We start from the raw sequence: 24,982 nt of genomic DNA, 5'->3' as shown, positions 1-24,982 counted from the left end.
AGGAACAATAAATAGTTTTAGATTGAATACCTGCTGTAAAACAACGTGAATGGTCCATAGGGAATCCACGCACTTACTAAACAAAGCTCGAAGTCGGAAATGAAAAAGTGAAGAAATCGTCTGAGGACAGATAACTTCAAGAAAATGATTCATTCGGTTTTTTAAGTAGATAGAAAAACCAGTCCAAGTATGGTTTTTGTTTGTTTATTTGAGTTTATCAAGGTATGACCGTGCCTATTGGCTGCATTATGGCTTGTCCCCGCCGTGACGCCATCACGACTTAAATTGTGATTCAATGCCATAAGTGACATGAAATAAAAGAGATAGCAATTTGCAGTCAAATCCAGACACTGGAAGACTTTGAGAAACAGAATGAGATACAAGAGATCCGGGTGCGATAACCTAGCTCTTTGCGAAGAGACCCTTTTTTAACGTGCTCGGTGTAAAGCACCGATACACAGGATACAACATTCCTGGGTTGTATACACCATTTTACCAAGAACTACCATTTAAATGCCGAGCGTCAGGCAAGGGAGCTACTTTTAACGTCTTGCGGTATGACGCGGCCTTCAGCCAATCAATTTTCAGAATAGACTTCCGCTGTACGTCAACCCAAGTATGGTTTGTAAAATATGAATATAAATATACATAGCACAGTTTAATTTGGTTATTAAATCAATTAAAAGACAAAGCTAAACAATTGTATAACAAGGTAAGTAATTAAATAGTATTCTAGTGACATAAAAATTTCAAAACAACCTATATAAAGTATTCTATCTCATATTTGATTTCCAAAATAAGCACATTTCCCAATGGATAATTTACGAACAGAATTAGATGCTTGAACAAGTTTTGCATGAACAGTTATTAATAGCCAGCTGATGCTTAACTCTGAATGTAACATTCAATGGCAAAAAATAGCTTAATTTTTTTATGAAATTAAAGAAGTTATAAATTGTAAATCATACTAAACATGAATAAAATCGAGATAAATGTAATTAACTTTTATGTCATTAGATAAACGGAAAAATATCGTAACATATACCGAAGAATCAGTTTTCATTACAGACTTCCGTTATATTGTGTTGGTAGAACCCCGTACACAACCAATCTTGCATTCTAAATTTCAATCTTAATAATAATGTTTAACATACATGCATTTCACGACATTGGATGCAGTATGAAATGCATACAACAAAGAAATAGACTAACGCATACAACATAGGCAAAGAAGGGTTTTCAACTTTGCATACAACATACACAAAGAAGGTTGTTAAGAAGCGCATACAATGTAGAGTATGAATAATATTGACATTGCAATTTTATTGTTTAAATCAATAAATTATTATGTTTATGGTTTAAGTCAAATGAAGAATAGTTTATTCACTCTTACTTTTAATTTTGCTTTAAGAATTAAAACAAAATTGATTGTTTTTGTTTTGTTTAAATAATGACAAGAACCTCATTTCAAATAATTTAAATTGGATAACCTCCCTTATCAATAAAGTTGCTACTTTCGTTTTTGAAGACGCCTAAAATTCGTTGACTCTCTCTCTCTCTCCAAACAGCAAATGTTAAAATCATTGGCGGCAACCACATTAGAATGAAATGAGCTGTATACTTAGATATTCGAGAAACTATCAAAAAGGACTTGCTTTCAACAGTCAACAAAATGAAGTTTAAAATATTATTTTCAAAACCTTAAAATATGCCTATAATACCAACGATCGTTATCCGATAACCAGGACTTTTATTAAGAATAAGTATCGGACCTTGTGATACCGATATCGATTATCTGATCTAATATATATAGCCAGGAATTCACATAACTGAATTTTGCTATGCCGGTAGAAATAAAAGGTGAATTTCGAGCTCATATTGAAATTCATATAACAGACCTCTTACTCTATTGTTTCCGAAGTAACGTGTGTATATTAAAACGGTATAATTTTGTTTGTATCGGAGGATTAGCCTTGGAAAACCAGAATATGTATTATTCCGGACTAAAACTATTGATCACTCTACCTGGTATCAACATAATCGGATACCGGATACCGGGTTTTAGCAATACCCATGATAACCTCCCTTATTTCTTATCAAGAAAGTTGCTACTTTCGGTTTTGAAGTCACATTAATTACGTTGACTCTCCCTCTCTCTCCAAACAGCGAATATTAAAATCATTGACGACGACCACATTTGACCTGATAGCAGATTTTATCAATGAAAGTCATCATGCACATATGTGTAACGGGTTCTACCAATTCACTATGACGGAGGTAAATGATTCATTGGGAAAAATGTTTATTATTAATATATAAATGAAATAGTTTTCTTTAAGTAGCTTGTTTGGAATAAAGTATATCATTAAAATGTTTTATAATTAGCAACCTATAGGCTTGTTATAAAGATGTTTAGCTTTGTCTTTTGGTTGATTTTATAATCAAATTAAACTATGCTACTTGTATTAATATTCATATTTTATAAACCATACTTGGATTGGTTTTTCTTTCTATTTAAAGACCGACTGAATCTGTTTCAGGAAGTTATCTGTCCTCTGACAGTACCATCACCCTGTGTTTACATTCTTGGACTCTGTCAAGGTAGTGTGTGGTTTCCCTGTGGGCCACTCACATTTTCATATAGGTTTATTAATTTAAAACTTGATTATTGTAACTGAGATGTGAAAGTTTTCTAATTTTTGATAATTATAAATAAATTACTTGGAGTTTAGCTTTTTAAACTTTGTTTATCAATATTTGACACTTTACAGAATTGTTTTAACCTTACAACATAAAGTTGCATTATGGCTTGTCTGAGCAGCTAGGTGTAGCTTGGACATTTGTTAGTTTCATAGTTGTTTTTGTTTTACTGTGTTATTTCCATTTGAATATAATTAATGAACTTAAATTCTTGAATAGATTGTATAAAAAAAAATGAAAACATCTCAGTTGTTTTTCACGCCCTACCTCCCTGCCTTTGCCCTGTGTCGAACCTGAGAGTTTTTGTAACCGCCCGTGCGGCTTACTACCACTCTTTGAGGTTCGGTTACATATGCAGGTGTATACATTAAAACAAGTAAATCTTCAAGCAGGCTTTCTAAAAACCGACAAATCGAATAATCATTACTTCAATCGGTAATAAATAGCGGACCATGATATACCGGGATTTATCATCTGATCTTATTGATAACGCAGCCCGGTATCAACATAACTCGGGTACCGGATACCGGGTTTTAGCACCAACCATGATAACCTCCCTTATTTGTTATCAAGGAAGTAACAACTTTCGTTTTTGAAGATGCCAGAAATTCGTTGACTATCCAAACTGCAACTATTTAAATAATACAACCACATAAGAACGTAATGAGTGGTGTACTTAAGATATTCGAGTAACTATCGGAACGGACTGGCTTACAACAGTCAACAAAAGTAAGTATAAAATAGTATTTTTTTTATCAGGGGCGGTGCCAGGATTTAAATTTATTGAGTGCACACTTGGGATAGCCACAATAATTGGCGTGCAGAAAAAAACTTTTATATCAGTGGTCATTGTTATGTTTATATGTGGCCATCATAAATATCTTATAAAGACTATGGCATCTATTTATATGGACCTGATTTTGGGGTCAAAAATTAGAACGTGCAGCCCGGCTTCACCAAAAACGAATAAAAAGGCTCACAACTATTTGGGGTATTAGACCGTCCTTAAACATTTTGGCCACCTTCATTCTGAAATAAAAATATTGTAGTTTGTGTTTCCAAAGCTGGTCGCTTTGATGGTTAAGGTACTTTTTATACCTAATCTCTACCTCCTTATTTTAACTCTGTTTTAAAAAAAGTACTGTTTCTTTCACAACTTTTACTGACATTCTTGCAGCTTAATGTCTAGGTCCTCAGAGTAGGGGTTTGACATTAATGGATGGATGGATGGATGGATGATGGATGGATGGATGGATGGATGGATGGAGCAACGCCTCAGGAACCGCTATTTGTCCAATTTAATAATCATTTTCTACCATTAAATAGAAGTTAGTTTTACTTATAATAAAGACTATACCTCGTAAAGAACTGGATTAGCCAAGTGTTAATATGACAATGAGAATATGTTTTTTTTTATATTAAAGACCATTCCTCAATAAGAACTAAATTAGCAAAAAGTATATTTGACAATGAAAATATGTTTTGAACACAGGATGGATGCAGTTCCAGGGAGAATCGCGCCCGAGGCTACAGGGTCGTCCCATGACCACACTTATTGTCAGCCATGTGCTGAGGATGGGAAGAGAATCCTTCCTGATGCCTTCTGTACCGTCTGCAATGAGTTTTTGTGTCCCAGTTGCGCCCGGGTACACAGGAACATGAAGCTGACCAAGAGCCACGTCCTTCAGGACAAGAGCAGTATGCCTTCTTCATTCCATGCTCATAGTGAGGCTGATACGTTTACAGAGACATGTCAGTTCCATACTAAAGATTTCATTAAATATTACTGTCTCCATCACGAGGCACTTCTATGTGGAGAATGTTTGGCTGACAAAACCCACCGCTCATGTATTATTGAAAGGATTTCTCAACTTGCAAAACGATACGACAAGGGTACAGAATACAACAGCCTGAAAACAGGACTTGTCCAGGCGGCCAATTACATTGGCAAACTATCACACGACGTACAGGCGGTCATGAAATCAGTTGACGAAGAAAGCCTTACCAATATCAATGAGTTTCGCATATTTAGGAATGAAATTAACCAGCACCTGGATAAAAGGGAAAACGAACTCTTGGCAGAAATTGATGAGATAAAACGAACATCCAAGACACTTTTAAATGAACTGAAAACACAATGCACGAACATGAAATCATCCATCGAGAAACTTAAGTCGGAGCTACAAGAACAGGACGACAACTGCAATCGGCTGTTAATAGTAGGAAAGCGAGCTTTAAAAGAGCTGGCTGGTCTCCAGGCAGCCATGGAAGAGGTGAGCAGGAGGAGTGAAGTTCCCCGATACAAGTTTCACAGGGACTCTGCAACTGAGCAGTTAATAGCTTCAGAAATAGCAATAGGATGGCTGGAAGTGGGCGAATCGACATCGGCGTTTTGGCTGCAGCAAAGACAACAGCAGACGAAGCATGAACAACGACAACAGGATACGATGCAACAACACCAAAAACACATGAAAGCTGAATCACAAAAAGGTTTGCGAACAACCACTGATTAATTTTACATTTCCTAAGTAATGCCGTTTATAAGTCTTATTTCAAAAGCCTGTTCACGTCGCTCAAGCTTACCAGGCACGTTAACGTTCCGTTAAAAAAAATATGGTGTAAATTCACCAAGTGCTTTACAAAAATAGCAGATTGAAATACTTCGACAAATAATATTTCGCAAATAAAATTGAGATCCAAATGAACTTAAGGCATCTATTTTTAATGATGTATACTTTATTGTTTGGGTAAAACAACACGGTGTATATTTTTTATCTGTACCAATCATAATTCCAGGCGAATCAACTGCTGCTGCAGGGCAGCAAGAACGACAACAACAGAAGGAGCAGCAACCACGGCAACTCGAGGCGATGCAGCAACAACACAAACACATGCAAGGTGTATCACCAAAAGGTTTGTGTACAGCCACACACAAAAAAAACTTAAGGCATCTATTTTGAATGATATATACTTTATTGTTAAGGTAAAATAATAAGTGTATATTCTTTATCTGTACCAATCATAATTCCAGGCGAATCAACTACTGCTGCAGGGCAGCAAGAAAAACAACAACAGAAGGAGCAGCAACCACGGCAACTCGAGACGATGCAGCAACAACAAAAATACATGCAAGGTGTATCACCAAAAGGTTTGTGTACAACCACAGATAAATTTGACATTGCCCTATGTAGTACAGTCTGTTTTCAAAAGCCTTTTGATGTCGCTCAAGATAACCAGGCACGTTGACGCTGAGTTAAAAGATATGTTGTAAAGTACTAAACAAAAGCAAAATAATTAAGTACTACGACAAATAATATTATGCAAATGAAATTAAGATCCAAATAAACTTAAGGCATATATCTTGGAATGCTATAAGCCATTATTATGTGGGAATTACAATATGGTATTTATACGAATTTCACTTCTGTCAGTGGAACATGGCTGTATTCTACTCTGCTGACGTCACATCACAAAAAAATGCATTCGGAACTCCTCGGCCATTTTCATCGAAAACAACCTCGGATTTATATCGACTGTTCACATACTCAAAATTGGAATGTTTGCTGCAAGTAGATCGCGTAGTAATTTAATTTAGCAGTTAATGACTTAAGACTCTTGGGAATCTTTACTATGTTTGCAATAATACACTTCACTGGTAATCAATTTAAACTTGATAATTGATAAAACTCTGAATCACTAAATTTATGATGATTTAATTAAAAAAATACGAACTACTTCTACTGATACACCAGCATACATCCGGGGTTGTTTTCTGAAAAAAGGCCGAGGAGCTCCGAATGAAATAAATGTGAGAATGTTGAAATGACGTCATTAAACAAAATATTGCTTAATTAAAATTGCATTTATAATGAGAACATGTGACATTTAGCCAGGAGTATAATTAATAAAAGGCTGACTTATATTGCTTTTTTATCCGGAATATAGTATTCAGTGTGTGCATACCATATGATAAATTACGTCATATATGCTACGTCGGAAGGCACCATTTGGCTTAAAATAAAGACTACAATCAAAGATAACGTTTATTTTACTACACCATTATAAGTAAAACAAAGGGCAGTATGTGCCGCTTAAAGAGCACCGCCTCCATTTTAATACCGAAGTTTGATAGGGTGATTAGTTTCACTCAGTTTCACACTACAGCCGTCTGACGGAGCGCTGGCGAAACATGAATATCACTTATTGTTTGTGATTTTATGTTCTATGTCTTTAGCGTTAACCCAGTGCCAGTAAACCGGGTTTATGTTTAAACTTTTTGCTACTGAGCTTGTTCCTGTAGCTTTTTACTAGTGAATGTTTATGCTTTTCTTGTGTTACAGTGTATGTACTCTAAAAGTAACTTCTCGAAATTGTTACTATATTTTACTTAGAACTGAATCTGTGTGTATGTATTGATTTAAACGTTATGTGAATATAGGAAATGAGAAACATCTCTTCAGGGTCATCGGTTGTAAGTTTTTGTTCAATATTTAATTAATTATCTACGGTGTTTCGTTTCTAGTGCAGGTCTTGGTTTTTTTTGTTTGAAACATCAAATGAAATATTTTACATTATCACACTTTTTTAAGATGGTACAAACATCGTTGCCATCATAGGCGGCAGAATTTGTCTGTGATTGTTTGGTGTATATCAGGCATTTTTCTTTAGTACCAACGGGTCCGACTATCGGACACATTCCCAAAGCAAAATTAAAAATATTTTTCTCAATCTTTAGAAAAAAAATCCAAATCAAACTAAAAAAGCAATAAAAATCAATGAATTATGAAAGTCTTTTACCTGAACTTGTTCATTTAACATCTTGATAATTATGTGATGATAAGTTGTGTGGATTATTTAATTCTGAATCGTTGATTTTCATCACATTCAGGGATCAGTATGAAATATTATCTGTCATGATTTATTGCAATATACATTTACACCCCATGGATTGATATTTCAACCGTTTCAGGTCTTTTGACAGCGAGAAGAAACTAATATTTAATAATTACCTCATTCGCAAGAGTCTGAAAAGCTTGTTCTTTTAACTTCAAAAGTTCCAAGTTCAGGCATTTTTCGTAACAACACTTTTTATTCCGCAAAATGTCTAGTCTTTTTCCGAAAATGGGCAGAAAAGCCCTGTTTATTTCTATTATCAGAAGATCTCATCAATGGCGATATTTTAAGTCAGAATTTGTTTGATATATTTGGTTTCTTTGTTGCATAGCTGCTATCATTGAAGACAAAATCAGTCAGAGATTGCTTGATATAATTATTAGACAGTCTCTGTGTTACACCATTGCATTCATAGGCGGCAGTACTAGTTAAAGATTTTTTAAGATATAAATCTACTATTAGAAGGTCTCTCTGTTATATTGTTGCTGTCATAGGCGACAGTATCAGTCAGAGATTGTTTAATATATTTATATAAATTATGGTAAGAAGGTCCTGTATTATATCATATCTAGCATAGGCGGCAATTTCAGTCAGAGGTTGTTTTATATATTTATATAAATTATGATAAGAAGCCGCTGTATTAATAATATATGTCATGTCGTCACCTTGGTGCAATAACTCAATAACAGCATATAGAAATAGAAGCAGATATTGAGTTCTTGCACTAAGGTGACGATGTGTTCCCGTTGCGGATAGAAAAATACGACCCGAGGGCACCTGCGTTGCCAGGTAACGAGGCTTGCCGAGTTACCGGCTACGCAGCGTGCCCGAGGGTCGTATTTTTCTATCAGGAACGGACACACATGATAGATATTTTTTCTAGCATACATGCATTATATTTTTTGGTTAAGAAAATACATAAAAAGCGCATTTTTGTACCTATCACCAAAAAGCGCGTGCGATCATGTTAACTGACGTCATGAGGCGCAGTAATTTGTATTCACTGCATACGTCAATTAGTTCCTTCGACAACACGTATTTTAAGGGTTATTTTGTTTTGTTTTTTAAAGTATATTTTTGTGAAGTTAATGTTAATAAAACTCATCTATTTAAATCTCATAATTATGATTTCATAAAGTGTAAAAGAAATTTAAATTATTACGTCACAGCGCGTGACTCTTCTGGCATGGGGGATGCCAGATGGAGTTTTCCAGCACGGCTGAATTCACCGGAAATGCCTATCCAGTGTGCCAGAATATATCATATCTAGCATAGGCGGCAGTTTCAGTCAGAGGTTGTTAAGTATTGTATATATATTATTATGAACATATCAGCGTATACCTATGGTTACACCGTATAATTCTCTGGGTGATACTGCTACCTATGGTTACACTGTATACTCCTCTGGCTGATACTGCCACCTATGGTTACACCGTATACTCCTCTTTCGGATACTGCCCTCTATGCATACAACATATACTTCTTTTACCGATAACTCCCCTAATGGTCACAATGTTAACTTCTCTGACTGATACTGCCCCCTATAGTTACAACGTATTCTTTCTGACTTATTCTGCCACTTATGGTTACAACGTACTTCTCTGATTGAAACTGTCCCCTTTTGCCACAACGTATGCTTCTTTGACTGATACTGCCCCAAGGGTTGCGCCGCATACCTCTTAAGGATACTCCTCCTAGGCTTAATCTATATATTCATTTCAGTATAATTTGATAACATTTGAGTGTACAACATTTTTATCACCAAAACTAAGTTTCAAATATATCTATACAATTTAATTATAGATTTGCAAACAATCCAAGAAGATTTATTTTAAAGCTTCAACTATCTCTTTGTGTACATTCCCATTTTTCCCATTGTTTCATTCATGCACGTTCCATCAAGGTCATAAACACATCTTTAGATACATGCTTTTACTATGAACATATCTTCGTTTGCTAAATGTTAAATACCAGCGAAGCGGACATAAATAAACACTAGTTCAAGTTGTTGTTCATGAACATTTTTTTTCGATATTTCAGCCTTAAACCAATGCCGAGCAGATCTAAGCCAATCCCAGTTTCGCAAGCTGCCTGACATTCCAGTAAAGAAGGCAGCCGACACCCGTGAATGCTTCCTGACCAGTATGACCATCCTGTCCAGAGGCAGGCTCCTACTGGCTGACTGCCACAATTGCTCAGTAAAGCTTGTGGACACCACTACCAACAAGATGGTGTCCCAGGTGAAACTTCCAGGTCAACCGTGGGACATGTGTCTCCTGCCCGGGGACAGGGCAGCCGTCACTCTGCCTTTGAAGAATAAGATACAATTCGTATCTACTCAGGGAAATGTAACATTACTGGATCGTGTTAAAGTAGATGGATACTGTTATGGAATAGATTTCTGTGATGACTACTTGGTAGTGTCCTTCTGCCCAGGTAAGGTTGTGTTGATGAACATGAAAGGAAAGGTGAAGAAGAGTTTGTACAAATACAACAGTGGAGAACCTTTGTTTCAGAATCCCTGCTATCTGACAGTGACCAGGGAGAGCCTGACTCCTCCAGTCATATACGTCCCAGACTGGAGCACCAACACCATAACCAAGCTGAGCATCTCACTAGAGGTGCTCCATACATACCAAGACCCGATACTGAAATCACCACGTGGTATGACTGCCGTAGGGGACAACCAGCTGCTCGTGTGTGGGATGGACAGTTACAACATCCTATTACTAGACACGCTCACCGGCAAGATAACCCAACTGCTGGGTAGGGAGGAGGGGATAGAGAGTCCACGCATTTTGGCTTACTGTTCACAGAAGAAGATGATGTTTGTCACCTGCAGTCGGTATAAAAGACCTGAATTGGAGAATTTCGTGAAGGTTTTCAACTTAGTATAGATCATGTCAGTCAATTTATATGAGTGAAATTTGTATCAGGTGTGAAATAATTCTAATGTATAATATTATACTGGCAATACGCATATACAATGCTTATTTTCACATATCGCCTAATTCAATTACTGTGAGAGTATTTGACGGAAACTTGACTTTTAAATTATGTTGAATTCTTACAGTTTTCAAATAATTAGTGACAAGTCGTGTAGTAATGTATTATAAGATATACGAGTATGAAAATGTGTATTAGTAATTGAAATGTTAGTACCTGATTGTGTATGATATATACCAACAAGTTGGTTTCTTACTTGTGAATGTTTAATAAAAAAATGTAATTGTGTAATAGAATGATTCAGAATATAGATTATAGAGATATAGACACGATGTGTCTTTTTTCAATCAGTTTGTATTTAGTAAATATGATGTTTATAATGTGTTTATATTGAAATTAAACATATATGTACGTATCCTTATACATGTATATTGAATAAATAATTCAATAGACATTCAGCTTAGTGTGAATATTTTTTCCAAAAAGATGGATTGAATTGTTTGAACAGACATTGACCATAGTTAAAATAGTTTCCTCATATATGAATTGAATGATTAAACCGACATTGACCAATGTGCAACTTGATTCCTCATATATTTATTGAATAAATTGTACAAACATTGGTGTTCTAGATGTAACTAATGTCAAAAAAGTGTTTAAATGGATTCGCTCATGTTTTTGGACCAAAACATATTTCCCAAGTAATGTATCTGAACTAGTTATTGTATTAGTAGTTTACTGTTTGAAACCTTAATTACAGCTAAAGATATAATTAAAGTACAGTCAAATCCCGTTGGCTCGAACTCGCTTGGCTCGAATTCCTTGTTAGCTCGAACTGATGTAAACGACCGATTTTATTATACTGAAGGAAACAACTTGGCTCGAATTGTTCGAGGCTCGAGGTATTTTCGACGGTCCCTGGGGTTCGAGCCAACGGGGTTCGACTGTATAAAAAGAAAATCTAGTCTTCTTTGGCAGCATAATTAATGTGAACCCCCCTCCCGCTGGCACAGTCCAAATATTTTTAGAAAGTCGATTATTTGGCCACTCGAACTCATTCACAAGTTTCTGGATTTTCGAACCTGTCCTTAATTAAATGAAGGCTTCGCGTGATAATATCAATCAACCAATCTCACAACAGCCTTTAGCTGATTTGTAACGGGTGTGGAATCGTGGAATTCAAAGACAATTCGTTTACTAGTATATATCAACATTTGTTTAGGAGGTGCAGCTGTCATAGTTTTAATTGACATTCAATATAAAATATATTTCATTATTTTTGTAAATTGGCCAGAAGGAAGTGTGATTTTTTTTTTCGCATTTTTGCTTAAACTTATATACGCGTCGTCGGTTAGTGCTAAAGGATGCTATCTGACACCATACGATTTCTCACATCGAGTGATACATTTGGCGCATCTCGACTACCGATATTTCATCATAAAGTAATGGAAATTGGTTTAGAGATGCCTAAATTAAATTATATAACGATAACATTACCAATTTTAAAAACGTGGGTAAATTATCTAGATTGCGGAAGATAAGCAGTGTGTCTTTTGATAATTGTGCGTTTCTTTACGCCCATCGACTGCCATTTGGGTGAACATTTCTTCGTGAAATGCCTGGCAATTCCTATATTTTGTGTACTATTTTCTAGTCTGAAATTCAGCCTTTCGAGTTATGCAATAAAATATATGAATTTTCGGGGTTAGTTTTGTTTAATTTTATTTAGCAATTAATTGAAAACAATGCGTTCAAAATGTATTTTTAACGTTGAATTCGATACGCCTATTACTCGGCCTTTGCCACCGATTTAATATTTTAATGTTTCGGTGTCTACTGAAAATAAATCATTTTCATTTTGAGGTTTTTATTGATTATTGATCACATATCTAAATCTCTTTCAATTTGCTTCTGCCGCTTTACATTGATTGACATGGTAGTTTTGTGAAAACATTGCTCTGCGACCAATGCAAGATTTCGGTGGAGCTCGAAAACACTGCCGGACCAACCCCTGTGACTCACGCACAAACACGTGCACGCATGCGCATACACGCACATCTGCTAACCGCCATTCTCAATCATTTGTTTTTAGCTTGATGTTATCTAACTGACTCAAAATGTAACTCCATTAGCTTAAAAATGTGTAATTTAAAGGGACTCGTTCATGGTTTAAAAAAATCAACGTGCATTTTTTGTCGACACTGTGAACTGTCTCAATAAAACCGGCAACAGCGTCATACCCGCAGGTGGCAGTATTCTGACACCCATCGAATAGCTTACCGGAATCGCGATATATAGAGAGCATTTTTTTTTTTATTACAAGACACTGGTTGAGTCTACGGTCGTGTTTACCGGCCTGTCTTAATTTTCCGAGTGGTTGAACGAATTTAACCACCCCGTCCTAATAGCAAACGATGCAGTTTTCGACACAAGAGTAAAAATAAATAAATGTCTGCGCTTTAGTTTAATCTGTCTTGGCATCCTCGGCAACCCAGCGTATCGTAACATATATGATACCCTGGACAAATCAGCTGTAAAAATATCGTATTCATGGATAATTTATAAGGCGAAATCCAGCAGCTTGATGAGTCGCCCGAGACACACCTCATGCGTTGCGGAAATGGCGGAAAAGTTACGCATGTAATCTCGGTTCGAAATAATCCAAAGAGATCAGGGCTCACAAATCGTTTTAGGCAGGATATTGTTAAATATGCTGATAGCTCTTCACAAAGGAGATTGTTTGAGATATATTTGTATGATTTGCAGTATGAAGGTCCCTGTTTGATATCATTGCTTGCGGCAGTTTCACTCAGAGGTTGTTAAACATTTTATATCTATATTTATAAACATATCAGCGCTTTTTCCATAGCTTTTTTTTCATAATTAACTATTATGTACAAAGCCTCATTGTTTAGTTCTCTGACTGATGCTGCCCTCTAAGGTTACACCGAATACTTCCCTGGCTGATACTGCCCCCTAGCGTTATTTACACCGAACACTTCCCTGGCTGATATTGCCCCCTAGGGTTACACTGAACACTTCCCTGGCTGATACTGCCCCCTAGGGTTACACCGAACACGAACACTTCCCTGGCTGATACTGCCACCTAAGGTTATTTACACCGAACACTTCCCTGGCTGATACTGCCCCCTAGGGTTATTTACACCGAACACTTCCCTGGCTGATACTGCCCCCTAGGGTTACACTGAACACTTCCCTGGCTGATACTGCCCCCTAGGGTTACACCGAACACGAACACTTCCCTGGCTGATACTGCCACCTAAGGTTACACCGAACACTTCCCTGGCTGATACTGCCCCCTAAGGTTACACCGAACACTTCCATGGCTGATACTGCCCCCTAAGGTTACACCGAACACTTCCCTGGCTGATACTGCCCCCTAGGGTTATTTACACCGAACACTTCCCTGGCTGATACTGCCCCCTAGGGTTACACTGAACACTTCCCTGGCTGATACTGCCCCCTAGGGTTACACCGAACACTTCCCTGGCTGATACTGCCCCCTAAGGTTACATCGAATACTTCCCTGATTGATACTGTTCCCTTTGGTCAACTGATACTTCTCTGACTGATACTGCCCCCCATGGTTACACCGTATACTTTTTTGACTGATACTGTCCCTATGGTTACACCATATACTTCACTGGCTAATACTGACCACTTTAGTTACACCGTGTACTTCAATGACTGATACTGCCCCCTATGGTTACACCATATACTTCCCTGGCTGAAACTGCCCGTTTGGTTACACTGTATTCTTCTCTGACTGATACTGCTCCACTATGGTTACACCATATACTTCTTTGACTGAGACTGTCCCCTATGATTAAAATGTATTCTTCACTGGCTGTAACTGCCCCCTATTGTTACACCATATACTTCTCTGGCTGAAACTGCCCCTTTGCTTACACTGTATTCTTCTCTGACTGATACTGCTCCACTATGGTAACACCATGTACTTCTTTGACTGAGACTGTCCCCTATGATTAAAATGTATTCTTCACTGGCTGTAACTGCCCCCTATTGTTACACCATATACTTCTCTGGCTGAAACTGCCCCTTTGGTTACACTGTCATCTTCTCTGACTGATACTGCTCCACTATGGTTACACCATGTACTTCTTTGACTGAGACTGTCCCCTATGATTAAAACGTATTCTTCACTGGCTGTAACTGCCCTCTTTGGTTACACCGTATACTTCTCTGGATTATACTTTCCCTATGGTAACACCGTATACTTATACGCTAATACTTTCCCTATGGTTACACCGTATACTTCTCTGGATTATACTTTCCCCATGGTTACACCGTATACTTCTCTACGCTTATACTTGCCTATGGTTCCACCGTATACCTCTCTGGCTTAAATTGCCCCCTATGGTTATATTGTATATTTCTCTGCCTTGTGCTGCCCCCTATGGTTACACCATATTCTACTCTCGCTGATAAAGCCCCCTTAAGCTACATCGGTTACTTCTCTGGCTGATGCTGCCCCCTATGGTTACACGATGTATTTCTCTGAATGATACTACCCACTTTGGTTACACCATATATTTCTCTAACCAATTTTTTCCTAATAATTACACCATATACCTCTCTGACTGATACTGCCACCTTTGATTAAACAATATACTTCTCTGGCTGATTATGTCGCCTATGATTACACCTTTTATCTGAACGATTTTTCCCCTGATAGTTACACCATATTCTTCTCTGACTGATACTGCCCCCTATGGTTACACCATGTACTTCTCTGAATGATACAACCCCCTATGGTTACACCATGTACTTCTATGAATAATACTACCCCTATGGCTACACCGTATACCTCTCTGACTAATTCTGCCCCCTGCGATGACACCGTTTACTTCTCTGTACCATATGGTGGCTTTTTCTTTATAAAACTAACTTTAAGAAGACTTATTTGTGATTGAGAAACAAATAAGAGAGAGAGAAAGTATTTTCGTGTCTATGTTATCACTTTTTAGATGCCCATCTAGACAAAGCAGCTGATATTCATAAAAAATAATAGTAATGACGGGCGGAACTAAGTAAGGGCGGAAAACCAGAAAGAAACTGTTTTGTTACATCTTATTGGGTATTGAACGAACTATAAAACCAAGAATTTGCAGAATATTTACTTTTTTCTTCTCTGACTGGTACTGCCCCCTATGATGACGCCGTAAACTTCCCTTGCTGATACTCCCCCTATGATGGCTGTTAATTCATAAAAATACTCTGTTTGTGATTATTAAACTCATGAGAGAGGGCGAAAGTATTTTAGAGTCTGTGTGATCATCGAAATATAATGACGGGCGGAAAAAGTAGGGAAGGGGGGGATCGGAATCAAACTGCTTTTTTACGTCTTATTGGGTGTGTTTCAATTACTATAAAACCAAGATTTTGTAATATAATTACGGTATTCTGATTTCATTCAAAACGTGTGTTTAAATTCAAATTCATTTTCAAAATAGAGGCTTAATAGGAATATGCTTTTAATTATGATTTTATTTTATATCATTTGAGTAAACAACATTTTTTTATCACTAAAACTAAGTAATTAGTTTCAAACACAACACTCGGCATGTGTTTTTTATTATATTAATTATGTTCATACAATTTCCTTAGTTCAGATTTGAAAACGACCCATGGATATGTATTATAAAGCTTCAATAATCTCTTTGCGTACATGCCGATGCTATATTTTGTTTATGCATCCAAGTTCCATCAAGAACATGATACATGCGTTTACTATGAACAGATCTTAGTTTGCAAAATGTTGAATTATAGTGATGTGGATACAAATTAAGAAACACTAGTGCAAGTAGTTGTTCATCAACAGTTCTTTTGCGATATTCCTTAAACCAGAGCCGTACAGACCTGAGCCAATCCCTGTTTAGCAAGCTGCCTGACATCCCAATGAAGGCATCAACAGACAACCGGGACTGATTCCTGAACAGTTTGGCCCTCTTGCCAGGGGACAGGCTCCTACTGGCTGACTTCAACAATAACTCAGTAAAGCTTGTTGACACCCCTACCAACACGATGGTGTCCCAGGAGAAACTGCCAGGTGGTCCGTGGGACCTGTGTCTCCTGCCTGGGGACTGGGCAGCCTTCACTCTGCCTGACTTGAATAAGATACAGTTCGTATCTACCTAGGAAAATGTCACGCAACATGAAGTTGTTAAAGTATATAGACAATGTTATGGAATAGATTTCTGTAATGGCAACTTGATAGTGTCCTTCTATTACCCATGTAAGGTTGTGTTGATGGACATGAAGGGAAAGGTGAAGAAGAGTGTGTACAAAGACAGCAGTGGAAATCCTATGTTTCAGTATCCGTCGTATCTGACAGTGACAAGGGAGAGCCAAACTCACGTCGTATATGTATCAGACAGGAACACCGACACCATAACCAAGCTGAGCATGTCACTCGAGGTGCTCCAGTCGTACCAAGATCCGTTACTGAAATACCCACGTGGTCTGGCAGCCGTGGGAGACAACCAGCTGCTCGTGTGTTGGTGGGGCAGTTACAACATCCTGTTACTGGACGCGGTCACCGGCAAGATAACCCAACTGCTGGGGAGGAAAGAGGGGATAGAGAGTCCATACAGTGTGGCTTACTGTCCACTGAGGAAGATGATGTTTGTCAACTGCAGTCCTGCTTATAGACCTGAATTCGATAATATTGTAAAAGTCTTCAAAGTTGCTTAACAATTGCAATTATATTAACATAATTTGATGTCATTGTAAAAATATGGTATACATATGTATAAATTGTATTATAATTGAATGACTTTGCCCAAAACTTGACTTAATGTTGACAGCTAAAATAATGGTTATACTGCTATCTCTGCTAAGCAGACAATTGTGGCTTGCTGTTCACAGGAAAAAAACATGACTTTTGTCACATGCAGTCTTCTTGGCAGACCTAAATTGGAGAATTTATTGAAAGTCTTCAAAGTTGCTTTTACTAATATATCGTATAGTATCAACTTCATGACAATGTCACTTAAAGCTACACTCCCACAGATTGATGGTTTTAACATGTTTTCTTTAGATTTTGTTTCAAAATCAGCTGATTTTGTCATCAATACCTTCAATTTAGACACATAAGCTCACAATAAAACAGATCTCGAGTTTGGTAAAATTCAAACTTGTTCATATTATCAAAGCATTAGTAAGGATATTCGCCAACAAACATTTTCGAGCATAAATGAAAAATAAAATCTTTTTTTAATCTTTTGTCAGCAGTCATTAATTTTCAGAAATTGACACAAAAAGAAGCTCATATCAGAACAAAAAACTGTCAAAATGACCAATCTGTGAGAGTGCAGCTTTAAAAGTTGATTGTTTTATAAATTGTATTATAATGTACTTTGCCATTTTCGGAATCAATGTCAAAAAGTTAAAGGGACTAGACACCAGATGGTCCGAAAATTGGCAACTACTGTATTTTATCAAAACATGCTGAAAATGTCAATGCGAGCTAGACGGAGGCTGATAATACATAATTATGCCCCTTTTCGAAGAAGAGGGGTATATTGCTTTGCACATTTCGTTGTTCGGTCCGTCGGTAGACCAAAGCTTGTCCGAGTGATAACTAAATAATTCCTGGATGTATGGTCAACAAACTTGACATGAAGGTTGGGCCTGACTAGTAGATGACCCCTCTTGATTTAAGGCTTCATCGGGTCAAAGGTCAAGGTCACACTGACCTTTAATGGTAAAATAATTTTAAAGCTTTTCCGAGTGATAACTCAACAATGCCTAGACCTATGGTCATCAAACTTGATATGGAAGTTGGGTATGACCAGTAGATGACCCCTATTGTGGGAATCATCGGGTCAAAGGTCAAGGTCACAGTGACCTAGAATGGTATAAGGTTGTCCGAGTGATAACTCGACAATGCCTGCACCTATTGCCCTCAATCTTGCTTTTGAGGTTGGGCCTGACCAGTAGATGACCCCTATTGATTTGAGGGGTCAAAGGTCAAGGACACAGTGATCTTGAAAGCAAACTTGACAATTCCTGGACCTATGGTCATCAAACTTAACATGAAGGTTGGGCCTGACTAGTAGATGAATTCTCCTGACTTTGGGGGTCATCGGGCCAAGGTCAAGGTCACAGAAACCTTTAACGCAAACAAATCTTCTCACTTGTATCACATTTTGTTCGGTGTATTATATTACGATATGACTCTTTTCTGACGACTTGTATCACGTTTTGTTCGTTGTAATATATTACGGTATGACTCTTTTCTGGCGACTTGTTTCATGTCTTATTAGGTGTTAAACATTCAAATGCAAGGAGTGTTCTTGTTGCTCATGTGAGGTCATTTTATCACTAAAAAACTGAAATGGGCGGAGATTCTAGAGTAATTTAAATGAAGTCAGAAATTCACAGGAAATTTCTTTAAATTTTGTTTCTGTATCCAGCGAATGATACACATTAAGGAATTATCAAGCTCATCATAGTTTAAAATGATTTTTAATAGGGTCTTACTACCTTAATTGAAGACTTATTGATGAGGATACTGATACAATAATGACAACAGATGATGAAAACAAACTTATAAAGATAAAACATTTGAAAACAACTTTTTACAGTCTATAGCGCTGTAAATTCACAATGTCTTGTTTTTTTCGTAATATTTTTTTTATAAAGAGGATGTTTTATGCAATCAAATGAGGTTATGCTTATTTTATAATATGTCATTTATCTTTCACCTTTTTGTATATTAGAACAATAAATACATATAAGTAAATATCATTCAGATTTCTGTGTTTACTCTTCTTATAAATTAAAATATATTCTTATATAATCTCATATCAAAATCAACTGCAGCTCAGACCAAAATCCCCTGGGAAGCCTCTCTGAAATATGGCATGAGTGTAGATTGAACATTTGTCTTCAAAAGTGTTCAAATATATACATGGCGTGTCCATAAAACTTTATACAATATTAAGATTTAAAAGTGAACAAAAATGTTGTTTAAAAAATGTTGTGGCTTACTTTTAACAAAGTGAAAATCGATGTCGTTTAAAAAGTTTTCGCTAAATAATCATAAAACTTCTTAAGATATTTCTAAACTTAAGTCTCTTTTCTTGTTTCATAGTCAAATCAAAAGAAAAGTAGAAGTGTTTTAAACATTAAAATACCCTTATTTTGATAAATTGGTTGAATTTCAAGCATTTAAGATAGTATCTATATTGTTGTATTATATCATATCAGAGATGTACATAAGTTATGAAAATGACTTAAGTTGTGAAAATGACTTAAGTTTGGAAAATGACTTAAGTTAGGAAATGACTTAAGTTTGGAAAATGACTTAAGGTAGGATAATGACTTAAGTTAGGGAAATGACTTAATTTTGGAAAATGACTTAAGTTTGGAAAATGACTTGAGTTAGGAAATGACTTAAGAAATAATATCAATTTCGCCTCAGTAACAAATAAATGCAAAACATTATTACACATATTACATGTATTATGTTTTTCAAAAGGAATCATTAACATATTAAAGCAAAAATAATACTTTAACCATATTTTCAAAAGCGTTATAAACACTTCTTGCCAATTTTTTTATTGGATTTTATATCTGTTTAGAAAAGAGCTATTTTTGAGCTCGTGATAATGTTCTTTCTCCCACCTCAGATAAGTAGATCCAAAATTTTACCATGCTAGAAATTCTTATCTTGACCACTCCTTTTTTTATTGTCATCACACAATTACCTCCCTTGTTGAAGACCGTTTTCTGGAGCATCATGGAAATTTTGTCTTGTGGCAATATTTAAAAACCTAACTAATTATATCTCGCTACAAATGGCACCATATGTTTTCACTCGCCATTCAAGAAATAATGCTGCACCCGACTCAGTACTATTTCAAGAACGATTAGACTTTAACATAATCTGAATCACTGCGCGCATATCCATGACAACCATTAACTATCACAAATCTATACGCATTTATTTTCACTACGCACAAAAACGTTCCAACGAAAGAGTACAGTTTTACTTTATTTTGTTTTACTGAGGTACACGTGGGAGAAAAAGTACCTACCACAGACGCTGATGTAAGATAGGTTCATCCCAACCCTCGCGTAGGGTTGTTCTGTGGAAACACGGTAAACCTCGTTTTAGCAAAACACCCTACGTTGGGGTTGGGATGAACCTATCTTACACTCTCGGTCATGGAAGATACCTATAATCATGTTGCAAGCGTTTTGCTTAAATTTCACGCGAATGTTTTGTTTCGATGTATGACCCTTTAAAAATGTAAATGAGTCAATTTAAAGAGTTAATTTTAATTGAATATTTTTCTTATTTACATTTATTCAAATTCACAAATATCACAATGATAATTTTTATAATATAACAGCTATGATCCTATTTAATAAATAGAACTGGCTCTAATTACCCGAAAAATCAATAGTCAGGTCAGCTTAAGTATATTTTTCATTGAACCAAATAACTTAAATTAAACTTGAATAAAAACAAAATCAAAACTATTGTGACAATCATAAAGATATTTGCTTTTTTGAAAACAAAAAGAGAATATAATTCGAGTATACAAAAATAGTGTGTTATATAAGCTTACATTCTGCTAAAGCTGCACTCTCACAGATTTACCGTTTTGACAACTTATTTATTTTTTGTCTTGGAATAAGCAAATTTTTGCGTGAATATCTGCAAACCAGTGATAAAAGACTGCTGACAAAATATCAGATCGCAGATTTTCATATTTTTGTTCCAAAATTAATTTTATGGCTTAAACCGTTACTAACGGTTTTAGAAAAAGATACTTAAAAATCAATTTTTGAACTTAAATATAAAAATATGCAATCTAATGTTTTGTCAGCAGTCTTATATGACTGGTTTACATGAATTTTCGCATAAATTGGCTTGTTCAAAGACAAATAATGAAAAAAATGCCAAACCTGTTAATCTGTGATAGTGCAGCTTTAAAAGGGACTCAAAGATTTTTCAAGAAACTTGGGCCTGCGGATCTTTTTCATAGAAAAAAGATACATGACAGCACATATGACCATGCCAAACTGATTTAAATATTAGCGTCAAGCTCCATTTTAAAAATCTACGAATATGCAGGAAAAAACAAAGATGCAAAGAAAAATCAGATCTCATATCTTAAAAAAAATGACCCCGATTGCAGATTTCATTAATGAATTTCATCATATACATTTGCAGGTTAATTCATTTAAACAAGGTATCCTCTCCAAATGTATATTTTTTTGACTTGATAGCAAATTTCATGAAAATCATCTTATTCGTTTTTAGGTTCAGATAAGCTTACAATTTCCACATGAAGTTGTGATCTTGTATGTATCATATGCACACTATCAATTATTGTAGAATTCTACCATGACAAATTATGTACATCAAATTAATGTTATAAAGAGCCATGATAATGAAATACATCATATACATATGCAGACTCACACATTTATACAAGTAAATCTCTCTCCTAGTTTAATTTATTATGATGGCACACATGTTTGTTATTTAAGATATCAACCTCGAGAATATCAAATTTCTTTGCTTAAAAAAGCAGATTGCGGTAAATGTTGCTTGTCTCACTCTAAATGTTGAAAACCTTCCTGTCTTATGATGCAAAACATTGAATCGATTTGGCCTGACCCAAACCAATAAACAAGTTGCACATACAGTCATAATAGTTTGCACTGCATCATTCAAATATGGCCTGACCCGAACCAATAAACAAGTTGCACATACGGTCAAAATAGTTTGCACTGCATCATTCAAATATGGCCTGACCCAAACCAACAAAAAAGTTCCACATACAGTCATAATAATTTGCACTGCATCATTTAAATATGGCCATTCAAATACGGCCTGATCCGAACCAATAAACAAGTTGTATATACGTTCATAATAATTTGCACTGCATCATTCAAATATGGCCATACCCGAAACAATAAACAAGTTGCATATGTAACAGTGTAACAGAGAATCATTAATTTGAACTGCATCACAAAAATATGACCTGAACCGAACCATTAAACAAGTAATAACAGTGTAACAGAGGATCATACTATTTTGCACTGAATCAAATATGTAAAATCTAGGATACATGTAGAAACAACTGTTCAATCTTTTCAGCAAATAAATTACATGTATATCCATTCTTTTACCAACCCTTGGTAAAATGTTAATATGTTTGCACGCATATGCGTTTTAAAACTGGATCGGCTAAAAACACACAAATCACGTAACATATTGAGAACTATAATATGTTTAATCATATTTTATTGCAAAACAATACTTTATTGCTAAACCAGTCAACCGAGAGCGCGACTAGGGAGTACCCGTGCAACTCGGAAGAAAACGAGCACACAACCGAATGAGATCAATAAAACAATAATAAATAAGACTTCTGTAATATTCCCCAATAATAAATAAGACTTCGGTAGTATTCCCCATGTAAACAATAGTAAAATTATCCGCATTGCTGTTTTAAATATTCGAAACATTAAACAAATTAAAAACAAAAGGAAGCCATTCGAGAGTTTACTTTAAGTTATAATGGTTTGTGTACAAGATGTTATAATTTAATCACAGAATTAGACATTTTTTTTTATAAACCCTTAATATGAGTTAACTCTACAAACAATACAATTAAATGTTAATGATAGAATAACAAATACAGAGACAAGCCCCGTGGTCAAATTTTCGATAAACAATATAAGGGGAACAAGGTAAGGGCCGAAACCACGTAAAAAAATTCTACAAACATTCTTTTGAAATGAACGCTAAATGAATTGTGGTTAAACTGATTAACTTTCTTATTTCTTGACCTGGAAGTCATTATTTTCTTCTTCTTTTTAAATTCGGAATTATGTTTTCTCCCATTTATTATATCTAATATTGTAATCAGAATATTTTCACAGTTAAAAACGATTTAGGGATACCGCTCGCGTAAGGATACATAATTATGTCGTTACTCATACGTATTTGACATTTTCTTTTTTCTTGCAATTGAATTATCTGGTAAATGATGCGCATCAAAATACATTTACCCTGACAAATTCTGTCAATTAATAAGAAAGGAATCTAGGCATAATGGGTATCACATGAAAAATAATAATACCTAGACAAAATGTGTATTTATTAGCAAAGAACGTGGGTATAATCGCATAACCGTGGCAGGAATATTGCACAGCAAAACGCTTACCGCAAATAATCATATTGATATCATCGTGCAACTCGGACCGAAACGAGCACACAACAGAATGTTATCAATATCAACAATGATAAATAGGACTTCTTTCGAAATCATCATGTAAGCGATAGCAAAATTATCCGCATTGTTGTTTAAAATATTCAAGGGCTTTTACCAAAAACATTTAATAAATAAAACACTTTAAGGTTTGTGTACAAGATATTGTAATTTTATCACAGAATTTGGACTTTTACATAAACCCTTAATTTGATAAACTCCAGTTCGGAACTTTTTTACACGCGAGTTTAAACACAATAACACGTTAATGATATGTACAGGGACAAGTCCTGTGGTCGAAATTTCGAATATAAACAATAAAAGGGGAACAAGGTAAGTTCCGAAACGACACAGTCGTAAACACATGACGAACAAACGACACTTGCATCAATACTATTGGGAGGATATCGCATTGAAACAATCAGTAAACACGAGTTTACTGGAACACGAGTTCACTGGGTGTGTAAACTAGTTTCATACGTCGATCTTGTCTTAAAATATTATTCTACAAACATACTTTGAAAAAAAAAACACGCTGAACTTATTTCTTTACCTGGAAGTCTTTATTTCCGTTTTTTCTGAAATGTGTTGTGTCCTATTAATGATAGCAAATTTTTAATCACAATATATTGACAGTTAAATATTGATTTTGTTCACTTTAGACATTCGTGTGACCATTCGATAGAAGCGTAAGCTAAGGTACAATGTAAGTTTCCTAAGGGGCGGACCAGGATTGACATTCGCGAAGGCCCATTACGAGTCCAAAATGAGGACAAACAGCCCCAAAGGAGCCAGAAATAGTCTCCAAACATGAGACTTGTACTTAAGTTTAACCATACTTTTTAAGTTTGCGTCGACCCGTATTCGACTGGTTAGAGGGCGGGTTCGTGTAAACTGATTCAACGGGCAATCCGGATCCGCTAGTGGTTCTGATTGAATGATCTTATTGACATTCAAATAAAATTAAGTCTATATAATAAAATGAATAAACAAGAGCTGTCACAAAAGTGATAAATACTCACGCCGCCTTTACACAGTATGATAGTACATATACTTGACTAAGACAAATATTGGATATTAAATTCATAATGTAATTATCAGTTTAAAGATAATAAGAAAGCTATTAATTTTTATTTGACACATGATCAACCTCACATTTTCAA

General features: G+C 35.8%; 2 protein-coding genes across 3 annotated transcripts in view; both read left to right on the top strand.

Annotated features, from left to right (window-relative positions):
- The window catches only part of LOC128217314 (E3 ubiquitin-protein ligase TRIM33-like), a 36,855-nt gene extending 25,858 nt beyond the window's left edge, over positions 1-10,997 (top strand). The window contains exons 1-5 of one of the 2 annotated variants that reach the window (XM_052924394.1): positions 3,264-3,429; positions 4,193-5,190; positions 5,497-5,613; positions 5,732-5,848; positions 9,634-10,997. In XM_052924394.1, coding sequence (XP_052780354.1) covers positions 4,194-5,190; positions 5,497-5,613; positions 5,732-5,848; positions 9,634-10,490 — 2,088 coding nt within the window. In that variant the 5' untranslated portion in view covers positions 3,264-3,429; position 4,193 and the 3' untranslated portion in view covers positions 10,491-10,997. Of the gene's footprint in view, positions 1-3,263; positions 3,430-4,192; positions 5,191-5,496; positions 5,614-5,731; positions 5,849-9,633 lie in introns of those variants that run through there. The other variant, XM_052924396.1, reaches the window with a different exon arrangement.
- The window catches only part of LOC128217318 (uncharacterized), a 126,947-nt gene that overhangs the window by 91,679 nt on the left and 10,286 nt on the right, over positions 1-24,982 (top strand). The window lies entirely within an intron of this gene.

The sequence above is a fragment of the Mya arenaria genome, chromosome 14 (assembly GCF_026914265.1).
Source record: "Mya arenaria isolate MELC-2E11 chromosome 14, ASM2691426v1".
Classification (NCBI taxonomy): Eukaryota; Metazoa; Mollusca; class Bivalvia; order Myida; family Myidae; genus Mya; species Mya arenaria.
This window is presented reverse-complemented; position numbering and strand designations above follow the sequence as displayed.